The sequence below is a fragment of the Mirounga angustirostris genome, unplaced genomic scaffold (genome assembly GCF_029215605.1).
Source record: "Mirounga angustirostris isolate CCGP_5_RB_7025 unplaced genomic scaffold, mMirAng1.0.hap1 SCAF_5, whole genome shotgun sequence".
In the NCBI taxonomy this organism is placed as follows: domain Eukaryota; kingdom Metazoa; phylum Chordata; class Mammalia; order Carnivora; family Phocidae; genus Mirounga; species Mirounga angustirostris.
The window spans coordinates 19,936,510-19,949,081 of NW_026991713.1; the positions used below are offsets into that span (position 1 = coordinate 19,936,510).

General features: G+C 41.6%; 1 protein-coding gene across 12 annotated transcripts in view; it reads right to left on the reverse strand.

Annotated features, from left to right (window-relative positions):
* MYBPC1 (myosin binding protein C1) overlaps window positions 1-12,572 on the reverse strand; it is an 88,220-nt gene that overhangs the window by 64,015 nt on the left and 11,633 nt on the right. For all 12 annotated transcript variants that reach the window (XM_045872751.3, XM_045872749.3, XM_045872746.3 and 9 more), the window contains exons 2-3: window positions 5,895-5,945; window positions 3,655-3,696 (exon numbers count right to left, since the gene is read on the reverse strand). In XM_045872751.3, the coding sequence (XP_045728707.1) occupies window positions 3,655-3,696; window positions 5,895-5,945 (93 nt within the window). The remainder of the gene's footprint in view (window positions 1-3,654; window positions 3,697-5,894; window positions 5,946-12,572) is intronic.

Below are 12,572 nucleotides of genomic sequence, written 5' to 3' on the forward strand. Positions count from 1 at the left end.
CTTTATTCACTTGCAGTGATTACCGAAACCAAATATTTTTCTGGAAGAAAAATAAAAAGAGGTAGTAAATATCCCAGTTGAGCTTACCAAAATATAGACAGACTATAAACTATTAAGATGCAAAAACAAAAAAATGGTTTTTAAATGTCAGAAGTTAGGCATTGAAATGAATACTGCTCTTCAAAGTGGTCTCTGATTCTAATGTTCTGACACATCTGGAAGCACTCCCAAGACCAGTTTTGAACTTCCCTGAGGGCCAATTGTTAAGGTAGAGAAGAGACCCAATCTCATTACCCTGTGTTCACATGTACCAAGGTTGGCTGACTAAAGGAAGTATGATCCCACTTGATCACCCACATTATTCTCTACACATGGCCCTCCGTGACAATTGTCTGCTTTCAAAACTGTCCTCTGATGATGGTCGCTCTCCCCTCCAAAGCCCCCTAAAGTTGGCTCCAGGACCACAGGACCCAGCAGCCAGACCCGTGCCTGGCACAGAGCCAACACTTAGTGAAAACTTGCTGAATAAATGGACATTCGAATAAAAGACGGAACTTTGGTCCCCCTGAGAATATAGAAAAGAAGAACCGATACTTAGTACTCCATTGATTGCCACCTGTATTATTTGGAGGAATTCTAAGCCATGGCAGCATTGTTTTTATGAGGACGTTGCTTCCCAGTATGATTACTCTAAAAGAGATTTGTGCATCTAATTTCTAGTATTGCTGTTTGGTTACACACATTTCTATATCATCATCTCTCTTGCTTCAATTCCAGGACAAAGTTGGCAGTACTAGGGAGCAGGGTAGCTGGATAGACAACTCCAGAGGCAAGCAAGCAAATAAACAAACACATATTAAAACCCCTTCCTGGGAAATCAGCTATTTACCAGATAGAGACCTTTAGTAAACATGAAAAATATGGCAAATCTAACCACAAACACTACTTATAAGATTGATATAGGAACCAAACAACATTCTGCAGCTATAAAAAAACTTTTCAGAACATTTCCAGATTGTTGCCAAAAAATTCAGGCAATCTGAGAAAAATATTAAGGTTACATTGCTGTGAAAAATGTTCTTACTGGTGATAGTCTTGAAGCTATTAACTGAATATACTTCAACTAATTCGATAGAGGACTAATTAAAGTGCTGAAAATGTACTAATATCCAGGCATGACCATTTTCAATAGTTTTAAGTGAGTTGGCCTTACAGTAAAAATCATACCTCTGTTCTGAAGAAGAACACTCAAATGCACAGTACCAGCATCTCATCCTCAATCTCATTGACTAAGAGTATGCATGGGATATTCATACGCCTGTCCAACAAACATGGTAAATGGAAATACAAATCTATGTAGATGACCACTGTCTATATGATCAACAGCTAAGCCCGCCTGGAAATTCAGTTGTTCATTCCACAAGTATTTATTAGGAGATTACCACATGCAGCTCTCTGCCAAACACTGGAAGAAATGAGCTAAGGGGACCAAAGAGGTGTTAAGACATGGTGCCTGACTGTCAGAAAACTTACAACCTGTTAGGGAAAGGAGTGAACCACTAATACGTGATTTAGTAACAAAAGCAATAGGTCCAAGAGAAATCAGGAAGAGGAAGGGCAGATGAAAGTGAGCTAAGACAGTCAAGCGGAAGCTGCACAGAGGAGTGGAACCTGAATTGACTGGTTAAAGAACAATGAGATGGGCTGAAGGCTGGGGGAGGGTGAAGGGCAGGGAGGGACACTCTAGTCAGTGCTGGAGAACAGGTCTTACTGCACCTGTCAATCTTGTCTATGCTCATGCAAGCCTTCCTTCTCAGCCAGGGAAATACATACAGCCATGATTATTGTGTCTACCTTTTATTTAAGCATTTTCTTTGAAATTTCCCTGACCTTGATGAAAGTGAGAAATAGTTGAAGAGGATTGTGTATTAGGAAATAACTTCCAACCACCTACTTTATTTAGGGATGTCACTTTGTATCATAAACTGATTTGCTTCCTAGTCTTGTAGAGCAAATATAAACATGGTGGTTTATGTGGTTGGGCACGTGACTACCTGTGGCCATGGCCTTGCTTAACTTCTGCAAATGTCAGAAAAAGTGAGGCTAATTTCAGGATTCCCTAGTCATCTAGCCTTGCTCTTTCATCATACTGTGTTCTGCATATAGAAAAGAGTTTTTCTTGATTGGTTGACTGGTTGATTTTAACCATTTTTTCATTTAAGCATACAGATATAATATGATGACTTTTCACATCAAGAGTCAGGCGCAGGCTTTGTTTAAACATTGACAGCTTGCCCTCTGGGATTAAATCATCTCCTTTTTTGGTTGAGCCTTACAGCCTAGTCCAACCACCTTTCCAAATTTGGAAACAGGGGTGTATGCCATTGGCCTTGTAGAGAATAATGTTACAATAGCTTCAGCCAGGATGCCTAAACATCCTTGAACCCATCTCATGGAAGGAGTTCTAGGAGTTTTCACTGTCTGCATTCCATAAGCAAATAACCTTCAGACTGTAGCCCACGTGGCCAGGATGAGTATTCATGTTACTATCCATGGGAGCCACTGAAGGTCAAGGACAAAGTGAGGGCACTAACATTATGTGTTCATTTATGAGAATGTAAGTTCAAGGTAGCTGAAGAAAAGAGGTCCAGTGTACTGAAAGAAAGAAAAAAGTATTTACTAATGTATAGGAGACAATAATACCAGAGGAATTAGGTAATGAAATATGACATAGTAAGACCAAAGAAATACTTAGCATAATTTTGAGTAGCATCCAAAACAAAGAGAAACATCTTATTGCAATCAGGAAAAAATGGACTATTCCAAAATTTAAACTATGTGATTCAATTCACAAATCAAAGATGAATGCTTACAAATGATGATACAAACATATAGGCAGAATTGTCAAATCTACCCCTGTGAAAACTTTCTTTTGTGGAAGAGTAATGCTCCTTAGCTTAGAACAGTTGGTCAGTAATGACAATGACTTCCTCCATGGGGAGACAAAGGAATAAATATTTCATGGATCCACAGCAGTACATGATAAAGATTATTCATTTTTTCAGATTCGACTATCTTCATATAAAGTAAAAATAGAATAATATTATAGTGATAAAGGAGTTTTCCAATTCAATAAGGAACAACATAATGTTTGCTTAAGGTTGTACTGTCAATACATATAAGCCATTATGTAAGTCTATGCAAATACATAGTGCTACAAAATGAGATGCTGGCCTTCAAAATTACTAGTGAAACCTGGAAGAGTTCACACAGTAACACAAAAACAGTTCATTTTTTAAAAAAGTTGTGTGTAATCCAGATAACTTTCCAAATTGGTGTAATCCCCCAAAAGACCAGACACCTCTTTTCCTTCACATGCATGTAACTTGCAAACTACCAGTTAATTTGCTGACATCCCAACAAATGCTTGTGATGTTTTTATCATTGTTGTTTTTCTTTTAGAAATGTGTATCATTAAAACTGATTCATTATGCCGACTGGTTGGTCATGCAGGTAAGATGCAAACAAAGAACTCTAAACCACACTGATGAAAGGTAATGCAGAGTTCTATGGGAACACCACGGCAATCATTACTGACCTCTTTCTGCTTCTAATTTTGTTGAATTCAGCTTGTTTTCCCTCCCTCCAACTCACCTTTTGCTCGTGTAGTTCCAGCCTCCTTCTCTTTATTTGGTTCTGTGTGGAAAGTACAAGCACATTTTTAAAAGTGTCTTAAAGAAAGCATTTTATTGTGTGATGAGCAATGGGTGGAAGGTGGGAGAGAAGAAATTAATGACAACAGAAGAGATCATAAATGATGCTACATATTCATTCATTATGCGATACATGGGTTATGAATTTGGGAATGATAATGTAGAATCACATTGAACTTTTAATAAAAGCAATGAATAAATCTGATCATTTTTGAAAAAAGTATACATAGAAACATGCAATACAGATTTTGTTAAAATATACTTAGCTATGCTGGGACTATGTTAAACACACTGGTGTGGAAGTGAGTATAAAATGTGGATTACTTCATTTTAGACCTCAAACGGGACTGATTTTTTAAGGAAGCTTGACGCATGTAATGATTCCAATTGTTTGAACTTCTAGTTAATATTATAGTAATGAGCCAGGGTATAAAATCTGTAATTGTCCAGTAGTTTCAAGGAAAATATTTTGGTGCACGTACTAATCTTCTAGGTTGAGTTGAGTGGCAATAAATGCAACCTGAGAGCAGTAACATTCGATTTCATCAGCTGAGAGAGACCATCTAGCTTACTTCTCTCTGTCCAGAATCATATTAGATACCTGCAAATGGCATCTGACTTGTGATACATGTAGGAGAATAATTATTTTAAGCATGAATTCTCTCTCTTTCTTGGATTGATGAACAGAGGTCTGAATCTCAGTTAACTAATAACTATTTTAGCAGAGTTTGGGAGGAGACTTGTTTAACAACAGGAGGTCAGTATTATACAATGAATATGAAATATGCCTATATGCCATAATAAGGGAAACTTTAGAGTGGCCAAATGACAGCCACTGATCTGAAGAATAGAAGGGAAAGGTTATGTCTGTAATGACCTGTAGGTTCTCAGTGTACTCAATACCGTCAAAAATAAATTGGTATGTGCAAGGAGAACACATACCCAAGAACATCCTAAGAAGAATGTCACACATCTATCTTGGCTAAAGGGAAACTAAACTGAGCTTGTCCCTGTTTGAACTCACATGGTGCTGGGCCTCGTTCATTCATTTATTCTGACACATTTGGACACATTCAATATTCTTCTATATTGTTTAAGGGTTTTGAGTATGTGAATCTAGTATTCTTGGCTGGACAAACGGGCTCTTGTGAACAGTCAGATTTCTCAAAGTGCCCTCCTGAAAATGATCTCCAGGATGGAAAAGCTTCATAATCCCCTTATAAATGTTCATGCAAAAAGATCACCAGCAAATGAGGCCTAGTTAGTTTCTGCTTTCAGCTAGACTGTGATCCACAGTGACCTCTCACCCCTTTTCATCACACCATATTGTCAATTCAAGAAACCCTGCATTAAATCACAGATGGCCTTGTGAGGTTCTCCTAGTATTGTCTTGTGTTTCAATATGGTGGTTGTATTATACTGAGGCGTTCTCCAGGCCGTATTTTATCTTCTACTTGGTTGTAAGCGAACAGAATCCAGGGAAATGTTTTCCACTTAGAGTTCCAATCCTGTTCTCTTCCTTAGGTCTATGTGAACGCAAAAGCGGACTTCACCTGCTGTGCAAAGTAGTAATGCCCACTGTCACTGAGCATTCCCTCTACCGCCCAGGAGTTCCCTACAACTCTTTATGCCTTCCTTTTTTGTTGCCACCTGGTGGACAACAGGGTACTAAAAACTGGAGGAGTGGAGTCTCAGAGGCCACCAAACTGTCCTGGAAACTGTTTCTCCAGATGCTTGATGGTGACATAGTTCAAGTGGGCAGAGGGCTGCTCATCTTCCAGGACTGAGCTGGAATGCGTTCCCTACTCTCACAAGAAAGATGTGGACTTTGTTTGCCTTTAGCTCTATGTGAAAAAGTGTTGCAAATCCTTCATCCCCTTGGAGGCTCAGGCTCCACAATGCTAAAACATGGGCATAACAACAACTTCGGCGTCACTAGAAGGGTTTCATAAGTGTATGACATGCCATCCAAATCAGTTAACATGAGAGGGCTATATAAACACAATGCATTATTGTTATTATTACTACTGTTATTATTATTATAAACTTATGACAAGTGTGGTCATCCAACTTCTCCATAGGAGTTAGGTTAAAACTCACAGCTTCGGTGGAGGCCAGATCATGCTGGGATAGACGTTCTGTATCTGTGGCCCAGACACATGAAGTGGTATTTTTACTCACCTGGGGCTGGGGCTGGGGCTGGGGCTGGGGCTGGAGCAGACACTTCATTTTCTGGAAATGAAAAGAATAATGGAAGTGTTAGTCTCACTTCTCACAGGCAAAAGCTATTTTCCACAGCCCTAGGCTGCACTCAACTCCAGGCAGCCAACTCACCTGTACTGACAAGAGGGATGGAGCAGGAAAAGCATCAACCTGTGACCAAGTCACACTGCCTTTTGGTGTATGGTGTGAGGTGGGGATCTAAATGGTATTCTATAGACTTCCATGGTGTACTGACGGACACAGCATAGGTAAAATGGGGATCCGGGGTGTCCTTGCCAGTTAGTTATCCCCTCAAGCAGCAGGCAGAGCATTTAATGGCACTGAGCCTGTTTTCCTTTTCTGGAAAAGTGGACACGACACCCATCCCATATGCATAGGTTGCAAAGTACTCACATCCTGTAGAGCCTAAGGTGAGGATGGTGCTCGGTAATGAGAGCCCGCTTTCCCCAGAGAGCAAGGACACTGCAGCATCTCTTATCATGAGGCCAACCACTGCTCATTGAGAAACAGAATCAACCCCTCTCCCAGTCATTTCTGGGAGTGCACACACCTGGAGTAGACTTCTTTCCTTTTTAAAAAATATTTTATTTATTTATCTATTTATTTATTTGAGAGAGAGAGTGCATGAGAGGGTGAGGGGAGGGGCAGAGGGAGAAGGAGAAAATCTCAAGCAGACTCCACGCCCAGCATGGAGCACAGTGCAGGGCTTGACCGCACGACCCTGAGATCATGACCTGAGCTGAAATCAAGATTTGGAAGCTTAACCGACTGAGTCTCCCAGACACTCCCTGGAGTAGATTTCTATCCACCCTTATCCAAATTTTTGAGAGCTTTGGTTTTGAGGTTTTATATCTGGCTTTGGATATCCAGAATTATAGAGCAGTCTGGCAGTGAATTCTGTTAAAGAAACTTCTGTTAAAGAATATACTATGTCCAGGGCACCTGGGTGGCTCAGTCGGTTAAGCGACTGCCTTCGGCTCAGGTCATGATCCAGGAGTCCCTGGATCGAGTCCCGCATCGGGCTCCCTGCTCGGCGGGGAGCCTGCTTCTCTCTCTGACCCTCCCCCTTCTCATGAGCTCTCTCTCTCTCTCTCTCTCATTCTGTCTCAAATAAATAAATAAAATCTTAAAAAATATATATATACTATGTCCAAGTAGCTAAAGGCATATCCCATGACCAAAAGGCATGGAATTTCCTCTGTTGAATCCCCATGGATTCCCTGAACTGGGAATTAGTGACCTGTGTGTGAATCAGCTTCTCCTACTCTAGGGCAGTTAATGAAGGTAATCTCTTTTAAACTTATTTTCTGCTTGATAAATAAATATCAAAGAAAATTTTTCATATTATAAGCACATGTGGGATCCCAGGAGCTTTGTCTTTGTCCAGATCTAGGATTTTCTACTTATTTTCCCCACAGCTGGCTCTTTCCAAGCAAAGAGGAAAATAGCTCACAACAAACAGTTTAGCCCAAAGGTTATCACTATGCATAGTCCAGGCAGGCTGGAATGAACATGAAAGAAAGAATGGACTGCACCCCAACAGAAATCAAGAAAGGAGGAACACAGGACTGTCAGGATGCCACAATGTCTCCTTCCATCACAATTTTTGTGTGTGTGCTGGGTATAAACTCCAAATTAAAAAACAACAACAACAACAAACTATTTTCATTCAGATGACCATAAATATGTTGCTATTTACTAAAGAGAGAGAAAAATATAAAACCAAAGGAGAGAAAACTTATAACCTTATGGCAGAAGGTAACGTGGCAGGAGCAATGTAGTTTGAAGATATAGTGAAACAAGTGTCCCTTGGATGGCATCGAGGGAAATGCTTTAGTTTCTTCACCACGTCATGGGAAGGATCTGTAGTGCCAGGTCAACCAGAAGACAAAACCCTGGGCCAAAGCATTTTATTTTCAGAGATCTGAGTGCAGAAATGGAAATCTAATGTTGACTCCTTGGCTTTGGGTGAGTTGTTGCAGCACATGGATATCAGAATACAGAGAGCAAGAAGCCAACTTCTTTGGCATACTATCTTTTGGACAGGGTCATTGTTGCCTAATGCCCGAGGACCTCTGCCTGGCTCTCCCTGCAGACAAGTTTCTCTGCCCTATAGCTGCAAGGATTACTTAATGCCCCAACTGTGTTTCATCCTGTTATTCTACCAGACAGGGTTTCTCTTACCTATTTGGTTAGGTCTACACTCTTTAGGTTCACATTCAAAGCCATTGCCAGTGGGCACTTCCTCCTTCCCTCTCCTTAGCCCACCCTGGTGGCCCCCTCTGTTCTAGAGCTAGTTTCTTTTTTCAACTTCTGACCTTTCTGCCCCTGAGAAGAGTGATGATCTTCTCCTCAACAGACCTTTTGTTTATTCTCTGAATGTGGTTGTGTCAGGTAGACCTCAGTTTGAATCCTGACTCTACACCTTATTAGTTGTGTAATCTGGGGCAATTCCTTAATCTCTGTCAGCCTTAGTGTCCTCATCTGTGAAATAAAGCAAGGTGCTAATCTAAGTAAAGTGTAAGCACAGCTCCTGCATGTAGATAGGGCTCTATAATTTACAGCAATAACTACTACTGTTATTTTGTCAGTCTTGGTCTATCTTTTTGATACTTCTCTGAGGATTCCCAAAGCTAATTTTCCCTTCTGTTCCCCTCCCTTATTTTCTTGGCATTCTGGACCACATGATAATATACTCTTCATTCATTAATTATTTTAAAATTATTTTCCATTTATCTCAGTGTATCTATGTTTCTTTTCCCTCCCAAATGAGTAAGGAAGGACAGGGATCTTTCATTTCCTTTCCTATCTCCCTAGCACCTCACTTTATTGTTGGAAACACATTAAATGCATAGTGAATTGATAAAAAAGAATTCAAAGGGCTTCATTGGTGATTGTGTAGGGACTATCACATTGGCCATGATTTCTCAGCATCTATATAAACAAAAGCCCATTTTTGTAAGGGAAGCTGTGGTTACTTAAAATCCTGTTTTGGAAGTAAGGCCAAGGGTGAAATCTAATCAAATAAATAAAAGAGAATTATTCTTGGTACTGAAACTGTAAATGTGTTCTGAATGTGAATTGTCCATTTCCATTGTGTTTGTAGCCCCAGTGTTCTATGTAAAAGCCCCCAAACCAAAACAAAATGAGAATTTAAAGGACTTAGTTCAACTTCCAAGAAATCCACAGAACTTCCGATCATTAACAGCCAACTGTATTATAGTCAGAACTACAGAAATATTATAGGATATTAATGCTGGTATTTTTAGAATATTTGCAGGAAGTGGAAGTAGGAAAATACATGCCTGCCTAGTATGGAGGCAGAGCCAGAACTTTTCCTTCTTAAAATCATAGAAACCCTGTTTCTTTATAGTTAGTGGAGGAATAAATAGGTAACAACTACTTTTGGCACCCACTGCATGAAGGGCGCAGTGTATGTTAATGTATGTTCATTCTTATCATCCTTACTACTCTCTGAAATCAGTGCTTTAATCATCCCCATTTTGCAGATGGGAAGTGAGGCCCTCCGAGGTCCCGCAGCCCATGAAGGGTGGAGCCAGGCTCTGCCCCCATCTGCCTGACCGAACCTGGGCTTTGCCACATGGGGCTGCATTTCCCTTCTTAGCTGTCATACTTGGTGGAGGCAGAAGTGGATTGATGGACTTTTCAGAATTGGTTGGTCTTATCGCCATGGCCACATAGCCTCCAAAGGATGTTGTCCTATCTGTAGGAGTGGAATGTGCCTCAAGTTCCTTTCCTATGCAGTGGAAACAATAGCATAACCTATCTTAAGAGTTGTTGGCAGAAACGGATGAATTCCTGTGGGAGTAGGGAAGGTGGTAGACACTATATACACTTTAATCTCTCTTTCTATGGTTATCATTGTTACTGTCACCATTTTACTCTGACACACCTGGGAGAACGACACTCCTGTTTTTCCACACGCCACTCACTAGAGATTTGCTTTATTTCTAGGTCTGTGGCTGCATCATGTTAGAACATGCTTGGAATTGGGGTGGGGGCTGAGGAAGCAGAGGAGGTAGGCCCTTCACTCCCCTATGGTAATAATAATTGATGTTTGATGAAATTTACATACACTGTAGATAAATTGACCAGCCAGTAAAAAGATGAACTCGCAATAGTTTTCAAGGCATTTGAAACAAAGAATTCCAGCTGTCCTAGACCTGGAGAAATAGGAAAACTGGAACGGTAAAGGCCATGCATTAAAGGAATTAGACTGAAAATGCACGATTGCAGGTACATCTCAGGACCCCAAAGCATCTCCTTTTGCCTTAAAGGAACTGCTCTTGCATTTCTCTTACTCCAAGGCATCTTTTGTCACCGACAGGTTCTGCCATGCCCAGCTTCACCCACGCCTCTAAGAGCCATTTGCATGTTCCCCAGATTCATTAGCTGCCTCTATGACAGTGATTCATTCATAACGATTTCCACAGTATCCACTGAATGGGGACTGTAGGAAGAAGGACCCGGCAACCGGAATTCATTGAGCATAAATCCATTATAAATCTCACAAGAGTGGGCATTTATAAGATAAGATGCCTGTGTGTAAGAAGCTCACAGGTTGGGGCGCCTGGCTGGCTCAGTCAGTGGAGGAGGCAACTCTTGATCTTGGAGTTGTGAGTTCAAACCCCACGTTGGGTATAGAGATTACTTAAAAAAATTTTTTTAATTAAAAAAAAAAGAAGCTCACAGGTAAATTAACTACTCTTTTCTATCAAGTTAGTCACGAAACCAGGTGGCTTTGCACTCTCAAAACATTCGAGGCTCACAACATTTGTAGTTCCTCTAGTGCCTCTGAAATTGCTGTGCGCATAGGAATCACCTGGGGTTTTGGTCAAGTGCAGATTCTGATCCTGGGGGTCTGTGGCAGCTTTCAAGTTTCTGCATTTCTTTTTTTTTTTTTTTTTTTAAAGATTTTTAATTTATTTGACAGAGAGAGATACAGCGAGAGAGGGAACACAAGCGGCGGGAGTGGGAGAGGGAGAAGCAGGCTTCCCGCGGAGCAGGGAACCCGATGCGGGGCTCGATCCCAGGACCCTGGGATCATGACCTGAGCCGAAGGCAGACGCTTAACGACTGAGCCACCCAGGCGCCCCAAGTTTCTGCATTTCTAACAGGCTCCCAGGTGATACTGATGTTGCCAGTCCACAGCCCACACTGAGCAGGTAGGCTCAGACTATGCCCTAAATATCACCTGATCCTGTCCCATTTCAAACGTGACTGTGAACGGTAAAGGGTCTACAGTACATGGGGACTTCTCCTCTCCGATCACAAGCTTCTTGAGGACAAGGCCTGTCTCCTCCTCCTTTTTCAAATTCTGCACAGCAGGTGCTCTACAAATATAGTTGACCGGCAGGCTGTTCCTACCCGCACAAAAGCCCCTTCTCCTCGCTGCCAAGAAATCAAGAACCATCCGCTGGCTCTCCCAAGGCAGCTTTCTTCATCCGCGTTACCCACAGGGAACACTATGTCTCCCATTGGCGACCCTTCTGCTGGCTGAATGCTGAGAGGCATTCGCCCCACCCCATCATTTCTAACAAGGGCAGGAGAGCAATCAGGCTGGAGTTTGGGCCCTCAGTGCCCATACAACTCTTGCCTTTCTAAGGAATTCCCCCTTTCAAAATCTGGGCTGCATTGCTTAGCAAATAACCCTCAATCAGCCGTGCCACCTCCACGGTCAACTAGCTTAGCCCTGTCCAAACGCTCAGGAGGCACCCGGCCTTGGGAAGCTCTCCACGTCTTTAGATTTAGAGCAAAAGGTTTTTTATTGAACGGAGGCCCTGCTATGCTTGTGCTTATTCAAAAACCCAAAGGCAAATTTTGTAAGACTTTTGTGCCAGGTGAATAAAGTCGGGTTTTTGTCTCCCTCTTCCATCCTCCCCCATGGTCTTGATTAGGAAACACACAGATAGGATGGACTAAAGGATATATAAGTTGCTGTTTTAAACTTCTTTTTAATAAAAGGAAGAAACTCGGGGCGCCTGGATGGCTCAGTTGGTTAAGCGACTGCCTTCGGCTCAGGTCATGATCCTGAGTCCCTGGATCGAGTCCCGCATCGGGCTCCCTGCTTGGCGGGGAGTCTGCTTCATCCTCTGACCCTCCCCCCTCTCATGTGCTCTCTCTCTCCTCTCATCCTCTCTCTCAAATAAATAAACAAAATCTTTAAAAATAAAATAAATAAATAAATAAATAAATAAATAAATAAATAAATAAATAAAAGGAAGAAACTCGGAAACCCAGAAAATAATAAGCCCAAGGAAATATTTTTTGGGACAACATAAAAACTAACTAGATTCTGAACCAGCAAGTAAAGCTACCTCCTTCCTCCTTAGGCAAGGGCGGCTGTTCTTTGATCCTTTCTAGTTCACAGATATAGACTTTCTCTTCCTCTGCAACACTGAAACGCGTTCAAAGGGCTTGATCTATTTATGGTGGATTTTTCCTATGACCACCTACTGTAAAAAGCACAGGTATGCTACCAATGGCATGCCTGCACCGAGAGTGCCAGAGCATTCTAGCTGCAGGGCGCTGGTCGCAGCTAGCAAACAGACAGCCCATATGTGGCCTTGGTGCTCTGCTGGAAGACCAGGAACCCAGTAACTCCATAAGTGGTTC